General features: G+C 41.3%; 1 protein-coding gene across 7 annotated transcripts in view; it reads right to left on the bottom strand.

Moving 5' to 3' along the window:
• The window catches only part of NFATC2 (nuclear factor of activated T cells 2), a 147,217-nt gene that overhangs the window by 85,661 nt on the left and 47,489 nt on the right, over positions 1–14,067 (bottom strand). For all 7 annotated transcript variants that reach the window (XM_006129435.5, XM_006129436.5, XM_006129437.5 and 4 more), the window contains exons 4-5: positions 10,817–11,019; positions 8,519–8,691 (exon numbers count right to left, since the gene is read on the bottom strand). In XM_006129435.5, the coding sequence (XP_006129497.1) occupies positions 8,519–8,691; positions 10,817–11,019 (376 nt within the window). The remainder of the gene's footprint in view (positions 1–8,518; positions 8,692–10,816; positions 11,020–14,067) is intronic.

Here is a 14,067-nt window from a genome sequence, read left to right as displayed (position 1 = left end):
TCAAAGGGGACAGGACAAAGAGGCAGCAATGGATGGAGGAATCAGGGAAAGTGGAAACTGAAAGTGAGATGGTTGTGGGGAAACACTGCTGCCACAAATTCACTAAAGCAATGGTGCTAGCTCCTGAAGGAAGCCATCAAAGCTCCATCACAAGTGTAGCTCACAAGAAAAATGGGATACTTTGGGAATTACAGCCTAGGTCTGCATTGCAGTTGTTCTGCCCCCAGCAAACATCAGCCACCTCCTGGACACGTTCACCCTCCCCCAGTGTCTCAGCCAGCCCATCGCAGCTCACCTTTGCAGGCAGGCTTTCAGTGAATTGATCCAAACAGGTTCCCAGTCGCAAGGCTCTTAACTCGGTCCACTTACTTGTGTCATATGGGGGAAGGAGATGACAAGAATAGATGCCCGCGTAGAGCCTTCTGGGGCTAAAATGATCAGAGCCTATAAAATGAAAACTAAAACCCAAGAGCAATAGGGAACACTCAACAGAGACGGCATTTGCTGGGAGGCAGCAGAACAATTCCTTCTTCTCTCCTTAGAGTGAAAGTTAATGAGCCAACATAAATATCTCTATCCTCCTGTCAGACTGTGTTTATTAACCACAAGCTGCTCGCCTGAGGCAGTGTAGATGTTAGCAGAGCTCCCAACCCCAATGCCTCGTCAAAGCACAAATGTTCCTGAGGAGACTTTAACAACCAGAGTCACCGAAGCACTCCAAGCCTTCTGGGCTGTAGACACAGGAAGACTTCATGAGGAAGGGGACAAAGGCAGGGCTTCATCTGTGCTAGGGTTTGTCAGGCCTAAGTCCTGGCCCCTCTAGGCTTGGCACTTCACAGCCCCAGCATCCATGCTGCTCTGGAAGTTCAAATATTTGCTTGAGCCCAGCACCTCTTTCATTGTAAGCCCTGGCTGGAGGAAAATCTGGGTTCTGGGATGTCCATGAGGAGACTAAGGGTGTGTCTAGACTACAGAGTTTTGTCGACAAAAGTGGACTTTTGTCGACAAAACTATACCTGTGTCTACACTACCGCTGTCGACATAACGTCAACAGAACTCAGCAGTTTTGTCGACGCTGGTAAACCTCATTTTACGAGGCATAACACCTTTTGTTGACAGTTTTGTCGACAGAAGGTGTTATTGCATCTAGGGTTGTGTCTAGACTACAGGGTTTTGTCGACAAAGCAAGCCACTTTGTCGACAGAACTGAATGTAGTCTAGACGCTCTTTGTCGACAGAAGCTTTGTCGACAGTATCTGTCGACAAAACTTCTGTCGACAAAAGCCTGTAGTCTAGACGTACCCTAAGGTGGGGAGGCAATTTCAATAGAAAGGAAGGGATCCTCTATTTCCAGGAAGTAGTGAAGGGTGGTGAATAGCCAATGTGAAAAACGTCACCTTTCATTACACAAAGAAACAAGTAAAAAACATAGCTATGTTTCCAGACCTCAGGGCTGCAGAGAAAAGCTTGAAGCTATGACCTGAGAACACGATGAACAAAGAAAGAGAACCCAGTTTATTTTAAAAAAAATCAAACTTTGGGGCCTAGCTGTTTCCAGTGATGGGGTGGACAGTACTGATTACTGTCCTCTAGTAGCCTGAGCAAGGCAAGATGGTCCCATGCTAGAATTAGCCTGGAGACTGGTAGGGAAGTACGGCTCTGGAAGACAATTTGCAGGGATGACAACTATTTTGAAAACATTTGGGGCCAGCACAGTTTAAGCAGCAGTTTATACAGGGTCTTTTGAACAGAAACAATGCACTATCAATAGAGGGCTTGTTCATGCCTTCCCCTTGCATGTTACTGTTTAAAGAAGCCCCTTGGGGAGCAGGCGTAAACAGCGCTGATGGCAACACTGTGAGTTAAGAATGGTACTTTCTATACTGCAACCAGCTCACCAACCAGCACGTGATTAATGACAGGAAAACCATGGCCTCGCTCCACTTCACTGCAGAACAACTCTCTGGGTATGCACAGCATTTCCTTTAATCCCTCATGGAGGAGATCTGCGGAGATTAACCTTTGCTCAAAAGTTTATGGTCTGCATAATGCACTGAGCTGTTTGCTTGCACTCGCCGCAGCATCGTGATGGCAGGCAGTAAACAGAGGTTTATTCTCTCACCAGCACTTGCAGCCTGAAACTATGGGCATGCACACAGCTACCAAGCTGAATTCTGCTGGCAGGCAATGGGGTAAATATGGTACTGCCATTGCCTAAAATCGGGCATCGGCAGGCTCAGTGGGCCCCTATGCAAAGTGTGGGGAGCCTCAGGTGGAAAGGGCAGGGGCAGGGGCAGCCAGAGTGCAGTGCTTCCCCTACCCAGCTCTCAGAGCTGCCTGAAGCACATCACGCAGCACTCCAGATTCTGACTGCTACTGCAGCAGCTGGAGCAGCAGCCGGGAGCCCCTGGCCCCTTTGAATCACAAGGCCCCAACGACTGTCCATTTACCCTTTCTGCCTGTTGGTGGGCCCGCCTAGAATTATACAGAATTATGTTGAAAAAGGCAACAATTAGCTCTGTTGCACTGAAATTTCCAATTCTAAATTTGAAAAAGGGATTTTAAAAAAAATCCTATTATTTTGAGCAAAAACCCCTCAACATTTCAAGGTGGATTTTTCCATTTTTCATTAAATAAAAAAAGTTTTTCAAATTTAACAGAGAAAATTTGCAATCATCTTAGCACTCATGCAGGCTCCTTTAAAAGAGAGAATTAAGCAATCTACCAATTGTCAGTAGATCACATGTTACTGCTTATAATCTCCATAAATGAAATCCCTTCTGATTTTTCACTATTATAATCAGCTGGGATTCATAGCTGAGGAAAAGTAATGCATGATTTGACAAGAAATAGACAACATATTATAAGCTGTGAAAACATCTAAATTTATGGAGAAATCCACTAGGAGGAGAAAAAAATAAAAGAAACTTCCAGGGAAATTGATTAAAAGGAAATAAAATCTTTGATCCAATTTCATGGAACAAAATTAGATAATTGGGACCATCTAAATTCCTCATATGGACACTACTAAAGAAAGAGGTTTCTTTAAACCTACAAACCATCCAACCACCTTATAATTTAAGAACAGGTTTTTAGAACTCTCTATTATAACCATTGTAAAGAATGTATAAGACTAGCATAACAGAAAACATGGACTGCATAATAAAAGATCGGCAAGATACTTCAAAAAGGACAAATTTGCATCTACTAGAACAGAAGCTGTGACCCAGCTTGAATAGCATTCATGAGTCTTGCATTAATTTCCCATGAGGGAGTTTGTTTGTAAAAACCTTTGAGAAAGCAAAATGTCAATGTCTCTCAGTGCCAAAAATGCTTATAGGGCTCTCTGGAAATCCCGTCAAAAGCCCCCTTTCTCTTTATAGAAGTTTGAGTCAAGGAGCAGAAACAATACCATCAGATTCAGGTAGCTATCATCCACCCACCCAGAATAAACCTCAGCTGATAGTAAAAGATGCACTGCAAGTAAATGGGCTGAAGTAATTTCACAGAAAGTATTTGAACAATTCTGTAATATTGGACAAGCTTCTAAAGAATCGAAACTGTTCATGGATGAGTTGCAAAGAGGAAACATAAGTTGGAGGGAGGGATATATTCACTGAATAAGTTATTCATGATGGAGAGGTTCCCAGCTTTAATAGCAACTGTGTATCAGGAAACGTCATGCTGACCCTAACTCAGAATCATATTTTGGCACTAAAGAAATTAGAGCTCAGATTTTCAGAACCAAAAATCAGGTTGTTTTTTATGGATTAGGTGCGTGAAAGCAACCTTGCACCTTTGTGCCCCTGCACAGCAACAGGACACACACAGTACAGAGCAATGAAGGACTGGTTCTCTTGAGAGTCCCTAGAGTTTAGGACACCCTTGTGCACCAGGCGGAGTATACTGCTCTGAAATGCTGTGGTAGCTGGCACATTCCCAGTGTGTGTCCTATAGCCCACTGGGAGCATGGGCTCAGCACTGCATGTAGTGTGCAAAGAGGGGCTGATTCAGCAAGGTACTTAAGCATGTGCCTAACTTTAAGGACACTGGCTTATGTGCTTTAAGGACACAAATTAAATACCTAATTTGTGCATTACCATAACCACATGTGCTGTGCACAGGTGACCAAGCAGTAGGATGTCAAAGTTGTGTGTGACTGGGACCACACAATCACATGAACTGTACAGGAAAATTATCTGAGCAAATACACTCATGTACAGAGAGGTTTGAGGGTTGGGGAAACAGGCCAAGAGAACACATTACTATGTAGCTCTCCTGGCTCTAGACACCTTAAGAAATGTGGGGGCTAGTGCAGCATCAGGGTTCCACAGCCTGTGGGGGAGGATTCCTTTCAGTCCATGAACCCCCAACCAGTGCTAAGGCCACAGGAGAGTGGATTTAGCCATAAGAAAATGTTAACTTGCCTCTGTTAACAGAGCAGTATTCCTTAAATTCAATTCAATTCAATTAAAATTCCTTTGCTTCAGAATAAAAGCAGGAGCCCCAAAAGTCACTAGCTGTTCTACAATCAGGCATGTCCAGTCCTTTCTGAGGCTTAATTGATCATTTAAACACTGCACAAGAAGATACGACTTAGGGTGCGTCTACACTACACTGTTATTTCAAGATAACTAGCATTATTTCGAAATAACAAAGTGAGAGTCTACACAGCCATTCTGTTATTTTGAAATAATTTTGAAAAAAGGGACGGCTTATTCCGAAATCTGTAGACCTCATTCTACAAAGAATAATGTCTATTCTGAAATAGCTATTTCAAAATAAGGCGTGTGTCGACGCTCCACTGCTGCTATTTTGAAATAGCCCCTCACCAGCGCCATTCTAAGTTTTTCCTCCCCGGTGCCTCCTTGGGCTCTAAATCAGGATAGAACATCTACATCAGGGAAGCCTGCCTTGGACTAATTTTGAGGCTTCCCTGCAGTGTAGATGTGCTATTTCAAAATAAGCTATTTCAGAATAACTGAATAGCTAAGTTTGAAATAGCCGTGCAGTGTAGATGTATCTTTAGTCACATTCTTCCACACATCCACCTTGGGAGGAACTTACTTCTGATTATTTTGTTTGGAAATCACTCTGGAATCTGAGGGCTGAATTTCACACAGATGAAGTGGAATAAAAGCTCCCCATGAAAGGAAGATACTTCTATATTCCACAACTCTTGCTTCATTGCAGCCGACAATCTGCTGACACCCAGAGGTGCTCTTAATCTGGCTCATCTTCTGCGGAGGTGGGCAATCCAGTATGCTGGTAGTAGCAACATCAAACTCTGGGGTGCCTCAATGGTCAAGGCAAATGACCAGTTCACTTGAAGTTGCTACTTAATGATACTCCCCTTAGGGACATTTTAAACTGCTGCTGGAGATGGGGAGTCTTATGGGAGGGACAAGGACTCCCAGGGTGTGTCTACACAGCAGTGTTTTTTGGGAATAATGGACATTATTCCAAACTAACAATGCAAGCGTCTACACAGCAATTCCATTATTTTGAAATAACAGACTTCTGTAAACCTCATTCCATGAGGAATAACGCCTCTTCCAAAACTGCCATTTCAAATGAGCTCTCGTGTGGACGCTCCATTGCTGCTATTTCTAACTTGCTCCTCCCCAGGGCCATTCAAAGTCATTACTCCCTAGTACTTCCTGGGGCTCTAAATGGAGGTAGCACATCCACATTCGGGGAGCCTGCCTCAGACTAATTTTGAGGCATCCCTGAAGTTTAGAAGCACTATTTTAAAATAAGCTATTTTGGAGTGGTTCTTCTGAAATTGCTATTCTAAAATAAGCATGCAGTGTAGACGTACCCCCAAGAGGCAAAAAGGAAAAAAGAACAGAATAGTGAAATCACATAAATACTGGGTGTGGGGGTGAGGTGGAGAGGAGGATTTGACCCAGTGAGTATCCAGAACTGTGGCATCCATGGTGACTCTATACTTTGGGATGCTGATCCTATGATTTTAGCTACCCTGAGTCCCAGCTAGAAGTTCTGTTTCTATAAACTAATCTGCAGGAAGACAGTTTTCGCTGTTATTGCATGCATTTACCTGCTTTGCCGATGCCGCTGGTTTTCCCAGAATGAGGCTGAGGTTGGTACTGCCATTTGTAAACATTAATAATTAAATACTGTACATTAGAAATGAAAAAGGCCTGTTATTCCTAAACATTTAGTCTATCCCTTCAGGCCAGTGCAAGATGGCTCACTAAAATACAACACACGGTGCTTTACCCCCTACAGGGGTAAGTGTCCCAAAGGATGGGGCTTTCTCTTTTTTCTTTTGGGGGAAACAAATCCATTTTTCCCAATAATAACGTTAATTACTTATTATAGGAACCAAATTTTTCTTTGGCCCTATTTAATGCCAATAATCCCAGTAATAAGCCATCTGGGCTAATGTTTTTCTTCTTGGTGTTTACATCCTTCAAATATTGGTAAAACGTTATTGTGTCACCAGAGAAAATGTGCAGCCATTTTTCAGACCAACATCTTCAAAATAGCAAGTTATTGTAGCAATTGCATGAGAAAATTAACCTTGCCTGTGTAAAACGATGCATGCAAATATCCAGCTGCCCTATTTACTGCTACAAACCTGTCGGCTGTTTCAATGCACAGTCGCAGATGGCTTTTAAAAAAGACAGACTGAATTCTTTCCAAAAGAAAGCATTGCTCTTCGGGCTGGAGCCTGGGAACCCAAACACCTGAGCTCTGTCCTACGCTTAGCTACTGACCCAACATGTGATCTTGGAACAAGTCACTTACCACTTTGTTCTCATTTTGCCTCTCAGTAATGTGAGTGTAAAACTTCCCCCTACCTAGTTCACACTGGGCCAGAGAAGCTTAATTCATTTTGAAATCTCTTTGATCACTCTGATATGTGATCTCATCAGATGAAAGTAACTAGGGAGATGTAAAGTTTCACTAACCTTCCCTCATAAACCAATCTTCCTTCCCCTACTCACTTTTGCTGCTCTTCTCCAAACTAGCTAACCCCAAGAGTAAGTTAATGTTTGTAACACTTGCTTTCGTATTACAAAACTGCTTCTCTTCCCCTGCAACACTTATCCTAATTGCCCTAAATAGAGTTTGCTTCTGAATTATAAAACACATGGTGGCCTCTGCAGTAACCTCCTTCATACGACTTATTACAAACCAGCCTTTGTTCCTGGACATGAGTCATGCAGTGGAAGTAGTAAAAATTGTTCACGATGTATTTGTGAAATCCCCAAACAATTGAGAAATCTCCCATTACCAACAAAAAGTCTCACAGAATGTGCACAGAACAGACAAGTAGGTGGAGCCCTTCCAGAAATGATCTTGAGGTTTGGGTGCACTGTGTTAGGGTATGTCTACACTTGCACTCTAGTTCGAACTAGGGGTGCAAATGTAGGCGACTGAAATTGCTAATGAAGCCAGGATTTAAATATACCACGTCATTAGCATGATCTCGCTGGCGCGTTACTCCGCTCAACAGCTGATTCGAAAGTGAAAGTGCGCACCGGGACGCGTTAGTTCAAACCAAACCCTTTGGTTCGAACTAACGTTACTCCTCAAAAAATCACAAATCACAAAAAAATCACAAAAATATTTTGAGGCATAACTTCATCTTTCTCATGTTCTTGATGAGGCACCGTCTTTCATTCTATCTCTGTGGCTTAGAATACGCTCTCTTTGCTTCTTCACATCATTCATCCAAATCCACTTCTTCCACAAATCACCCTCAGCTGAAAATAAAAGCCTTTTCCGAAAGATCCCTTATGGAGTCCCTTTATGGGGGTCCCTTATGGGGATCCCTTTATTTTCCGAAAGAGCCCCGTCTAGACTGGCGCTTTTCTCCGGCAAAGCCCCGAGCCTGAAAAAGCGGCAGCCATGTTTATGCAAATGAAGCAGGGAAGATTTAAATCCCTGCTTCATTTGCAATTGCGCTGTGGCTAATCTGCATCCCTTTTCCGCAAAAGGGGTGCAGTCTAGACACAGTCAAGATGTATTACACACACACATACACGCACACAACCACAAAGACAGAAAAGAGAACAACTTATCTGTCAGAAGGCTCCAGTTACAAGGAGCTAATGTTATAGTGGATTTTCAAAATGCTCACTGGAAATTAGACATCTAGGCACTTTTGAAAATCCTACTATAAGCCTTTTCCACCCCCATAGTTATATGTTTCTGCCTGGGTCACAAACCCTATCACCAAATTCTGCCATGTTTGCAGCCTGTGTGCATCTCTAGAACCAGAACCTGCAACTCTGCACGCCTGGACAATCCTTGCTCATTGAGAAATCCTCTAATTTCAATAGAACTACATTCATCCGTAAGGATAATTCACATGAATGAGAACTCTGAGATCAGGCCCCTGATCTGGGCTATGAGTCACACAAAGCCAACCAGTGAGAAAGACACGTACAGTATGTGGGATGTGTTAATTTCCCTTTCTGGAATGTGAGGTCCATGAAACGTAATAAGTAGCGGAGGCGCCAAGATAATGTAGCATGCAACTTACAGCATTCAATGGGATTAGATGCCGCTTGCAAAGAGACTATTCTGCCACTGGATTCAGGGATGTGCACACGGAAGACAAGCCGCACCCGGGTGTTCTTCCTTCCAATGTCCGTCTCCCCTTTCCTCAGTTCGATGTCCGCATTCCTCAACTTCAAAATCCCCGCACAGTCAATGCTGGTAAACAAAGAGAAGTCATGCTATGTATGCATATGACAATGTTTCTGCTCTCAAACATTTCAAAGCCATTTAAAAGGTAAGAGGGCTAACCCAGTTTGCCTCAATGGTTTTAAAGAAGCTAAGATAACAGAACCTCTGAATTCTTTTTTCCATTTTTAATTTAGACACTACAGTCACAATGACCAAGGGATTTCAGCAACATGACTAGGCAGTTGTGTACCTTATTTGTGGCTGCTAGTGCTGCAAATTCATGCACAATCACCATGGTTGTGTGTACATATAGTTAGCTGCACACCTAGCAGGAAACATAGCTATTAAAAAGGTATTTTAACCTCAACTATAGATGCATGCTCTTGTGAAAGTTAACATCAACATTTTGGAGACTTGAACCTAAAATCTGCTTCCTAAAAAAAATGTGTAGGTCATTATAGTAGTTTTATTATTTTTGCCATTTATATTTGTTTACTGTTGTGTGATTGCTCATGAAGGAATGGCAGTGTACCCTCACTTTGTTTCTAGGTTTGCTTAAAGATTGGGATGCTAACTTCTATTCATGTTGAAGTGGGGGTGGAGAAAGGAGCAATGAAGCACTTGTTGGGGGGAGGAAGAATTTTATAGATTTTGCAACAAGGCACAGTTTTTTAACAAAACACGATAAAATGTGTGTCTCTACCAGCTTTACTCATATCCATTTTAAATAGTGGGATATTCCCTTTCTCCAAACCATCCTATAGCTATTTGGAACATATTCAAGATGAAATTTCAGACTTTTTTTTCTTTTGTTCTATTTGAATATCTATTATATATTTTGAAGAGTTTGTTTGCTTGTGGATTTGTTTGTGCAAAATAAAATCATACTTTGCGATTACCTACGGATACCAAATTTTGCATAAACAATCCTGCCACTTAAGTTAGTTGAATGAACTGCTTTTTTACATTGCATTATGCTTGTTTAAAGGTTTAAATAATTTTTTTTGGGGGGGGGGGGGAGGGTTGTGATTACCTACAGATACCAAATTTTGCATAAACAATCCTGCCACTTAAATTAGCTGAGTGAACTACTTTTTACACCAGAATATGTTAGGTGAAAGATTTAAATAATTATTTTTTAACTGGAAAAAAGTCATGACTATTATGATTAGAGGCAAACACGTTAATAAAAAATATGAATACATATATTTAATTGCTTGAACTTTCCTATACGTGTAATCGACACAAAATTATTTTGTCGGGTCAACGACAGGCGTTATCTGCTAATTACAAACATAAGAGGAGTGAGCATGGCCCATTACATAGAGCAAAGGGTTGCCAGTTTTGGGTGGTATATTCCTGGAGGTTTCATCATATGACATACTCTTTAATTAAAGATTAATCTTTAATTCCTGGAGATTCTAGGGCAATCTTACAGGGGCTAGCAACCCTTACTGGACAAAGAATGCAAAACACCTGCGTTCTAGTTCTGATGCTAGGTGACTAAACTAGAGCAACACACCTCACCCCTCAGTTTGGTTATCTGAAAAATGGGAATAATGTGACTGACCTCCTTTATAAAGCACTTTGATATTTATGGATGAAAAATTCTGTGAAGCAGCTGGCTGTTGTTATTAGTATTGTACCTTGAAGATAAATCAGCAAGACAGTCTAGACTCCAAAAGCTACTCTAATGACTCTCTAAAAAAGGGAGAATTTCTGAGTTGCAACATGGCTTGCCAGAATTCTGAGTTCTCACTAGATGATGTACAGCTGATAACATCTTTCTGTGACCCAAATCCATCCTCCTCCCTGCACTGTTATATGTGCCTCCACTCTGCACAATATTTACACATTTCCTTCAGTTCAAACCATTATTCACTGCAGCAAGGTTTCTCCCATCCCATAAAAACCATCATAAATACTCCAAAACCCAAGTCATTCACACTAGGAACATTTATACCACTCTGGCATCATAAAAGGGGTCTTCAGTGGTATAAATTACATTGACACCAAAGAATCTAGAACTCCTCTCCAGTACAGGAAGTTAATTCATGTAAGTGCCTCCTCTCCAAACAAGGAATTTCCCATGCAAATTAATTCTGCTTTATCTCTGCTAGAAATAAGAGATTTGCTGCAATAGCATCCTTACGTTGCTCTCATGTTGTTTTTGGGCTCCAGAGGGATCTCTAGAACTTTGGTGTTGCCTATGATTTTCTCATAGCTGGTGGTAGTAACAGTTTTCCCGGTTATGCGATGGACTTGATAGAAAGCATGAGGTTTAAGTATCCGTTCATCTGCTGTCCCAATGAAGATCTGAAGACCCAAGGGTTTGTTCTCCATATAACCATGAAGCTGTCAAGAAATGAAGTTTGTTAGCACATGCTGTACTCTCAATATCCTCAATTATTTAGAAGTTAAAACAAATGCACAATACTAAAACCAGTTTCATCTCATCTCATGTAAATGGGATTTTTCCCTCCAGAAGTATCTTCTGGAGACCTTGGTATATATGAACTATATCTAAGAAAAGATGAATTATTCATTATCCTTTATTTTCCACAGAGAAAAGAAACCATATTGTCTCTATTATGTTTAATTGCAAGCTTTAAAAAGAACTGGGAAGTAACAGGGGAAGTTCTTGACTGTTTGACTCATTCAGCCATTTTTGAAGCAGACAGACAGGAAGAGGGATACTGGTATTTGGCTCAGACTGAGTTTTGAAGCAAAGACTATCTTGTTGTTCTGTGTTTGTACAGCACCTAGCACAATAGGATCCTAGTCCATGGCAGCAGGACTTAATAAAATAATAACAATAATAATAAATGAGCGCAAGTTTTTTAAGTACATTTGCTAAGAGATGAGCGAAACAGGGCTAGAATTTCTCTCTAGGCCAGAAATCAGGGAATCTATCTCTTTGTTTATTAACTTTAAATATTATTCATCAAATCATTCAAAATTTCTGACATCTCTGAACATTAAAAACAGACATATCTATCACACAGCCAGGGTTCTAGCGGAAAAGGACTTTTATGGCCTGAGGCACACTAAATTTGTTTTCAATTAGTTTGCCCGCATACAAAATCTTGATGAAGCCATACAAAGCAAATAATACTGGAAGATCAGAGAACAAAACCATTAAGCTAATAGCATTCATGGCCAAAATCTATTTTTTTTCTTTTCACCAATCAGCAGGAGGTAGCCTTCCATAGATGGATTAATTTATTCCCCATACCCCCTGAAAGAGACCACATGCAGCATCAGTGCTTTGCTAGCAACTTTCCCATGGTATGGTAAATGTAAAGTGACATTCATTGTCCTCTGATACATTATGATTCATATAGCATATATTTACCATACTTATGAAGACAGGATCTTTATCCCAGAGATCTTACAACCTAAGGGCACAATTTTGCTACCTTTAATCAAACAAATAGTCCCACTGAAGTCAATGAAACTTAAGTTCCAAGAAAATGAGGCCTTCTCTACACCAAAAAGGAAGATCACAGCTGCTGCCATTGAGTTTCTGGAGTTCGATTTAGCAAATCTAGTTAAGACTCGGTAAATCAAACTCAGAGGGTGCCCCTGCCAGCATTTAGCACTCCTCCTTTTGTGGGGAGTAAGGGAAGCCAGCAGGAGCATTGGCTCCCATCAGCCTTCAACTGCAGGCAGCTGCCCAGTTTGGCTTAAGGTAAGCTGACTCCAGCTATGTATTCTACGTAGCTGGGGGTGCGTACCTTAAGCCAAGCTGCCAGGTCTAGTGTAGACCTGGCCTAAGGATCACTTGTGTGAGTAAAAGAGTTATATGATCAAGCCCAGGCACAGCTCAGTGTAATACATGGGATGAGAGTTCAGATGTAAGACGGCCTGGAGATATGGCTAATGGAGAGATCAGCCGAGGGTGATTTGTGGAAGAAGTGGATTTGGATGAATGATGTGAAGAAGCAAAGAGAGCGTATTCTAAGCCACAGAAGTAGAATGAAAGATGGTGCTTCATCAAGAACATGAGAAAGATGAAGGCAGCAATTAGGAGATTTAAGTTTCTTATGCTATGTACATAATACTTTTAAGTTGGTAGAAGTTGTGTCACTCGGGGGGTGGGATAATCCTCCTCCTTGAATGACGTATGTTACACCAATCTAAGTGCTGGTGTGCACAGTGACAGCTGTGTCTGTGAGCGAGTTTCTCCTGCCAACATTGCTCATGAGGCCTGGAGTATTTAAATCAACAGGAGAGCTCTCTCCCCTCGGTTCAGAGCATTTGCACCAGGAACACTAGAGAAGTACAGCTGTGAGTTCTGTGGTGTAGCCATAGCCTGAGTCTTCTGGGACAAAGAACCATATAGTAAAGGAAGAAAGCTATGTGGAAGGGGGAGATTCTTCTTTGACTGATGGTCCCTATTGTATTCCATTGAGGGGTTATACACATACACATGACGAAGGGGAAAAAACGTTTTAAGTATTCAGCACAGGATGGTGAACCATGAAATCCTGAAAGCTAATTATGCCTCTGCCACTGATTTGCTGTCTGGCCTTGAGTATATCACATAACTTCTCAGTGCTTCAGTGTTTGGTTCTGTACAATGGGGCTAATGACCCCTTGGGGTGTTGTGAGTATTAACAAATTAACATTTTATGCAGCACTTTGCAGAGAGAAACTAGTGAACAGAGTAAAACTGTAGATTAAGGCTTTATTTTAAAAGGATCTTTCCTCAAAGATTGGATTATTAAGAAATCTTTGTCTTCATAAGTATTCACCTAAATTACACAATCCAGCCAGCTACTTGGCATTTAATTGCAGTTAAGGAACAAGACCTGGTTTACTTCCAGAATATTACTAACTGCTATACTACATAGATGCAGAAAATATGAGCAGATCATTGAGAGAAACATGATTTTTTTTTGGCCCTTCTAAACAAGTTCTCATCTTCTAAACAAACTCAGAAAAAGACAGAGTTTTCATTATGATTATATGCTGCCATAGTCTAGAGGGAAAGGGCATATTGCTAAATTCTACTCAGGTTAAATGGGAGATTTGTTGGAATAACGAATATAGGGTCATCTCCCATGGCCAAGGCGTTGTCCCGGCTTACGTTTTATACTTCTTTCAACAAAATAGAAAATAAACATCTAGATTTCAGGATAGAGACTGAAAATTGGGAATTATTTCTGACTAGAAAACCTTGGTGGAGAATATTTTGGGGTATTATAAGGTGAGCTATTCACAATACAACTCCCCCAAACTATATACAGAGGGGACTGGAGAAAACCCAACTCCTTTGAGTCACATTTCCCACAAGGGGAAAGAGAAGCCAGACGTGATGTGTACCTTTCCATACTCTATTTTTGGATTTTAAGATCCTATTTCTTTTAGTAGAAAAGGTTTTTAAAAAACAACAACTAT

Source organism: Pelodiscus sinensis, chromosome 17 (assembly GCF_052426305.1).
Source record: "Pelodiscus sinensis isolate ZL-2025 chromosome 17, ASM5242630v1, whole genome shotgun sequence".
NCBI lineage: Eukaryota > Metazoa > Chordata > Testudines > Trionychidae > Pelodiscus > Pelodiscus sinensis.
Note: the sequence above shows the minus strand (reverse complement) of the source record. Positions and strands in the feature narration are given on the sequence as shown.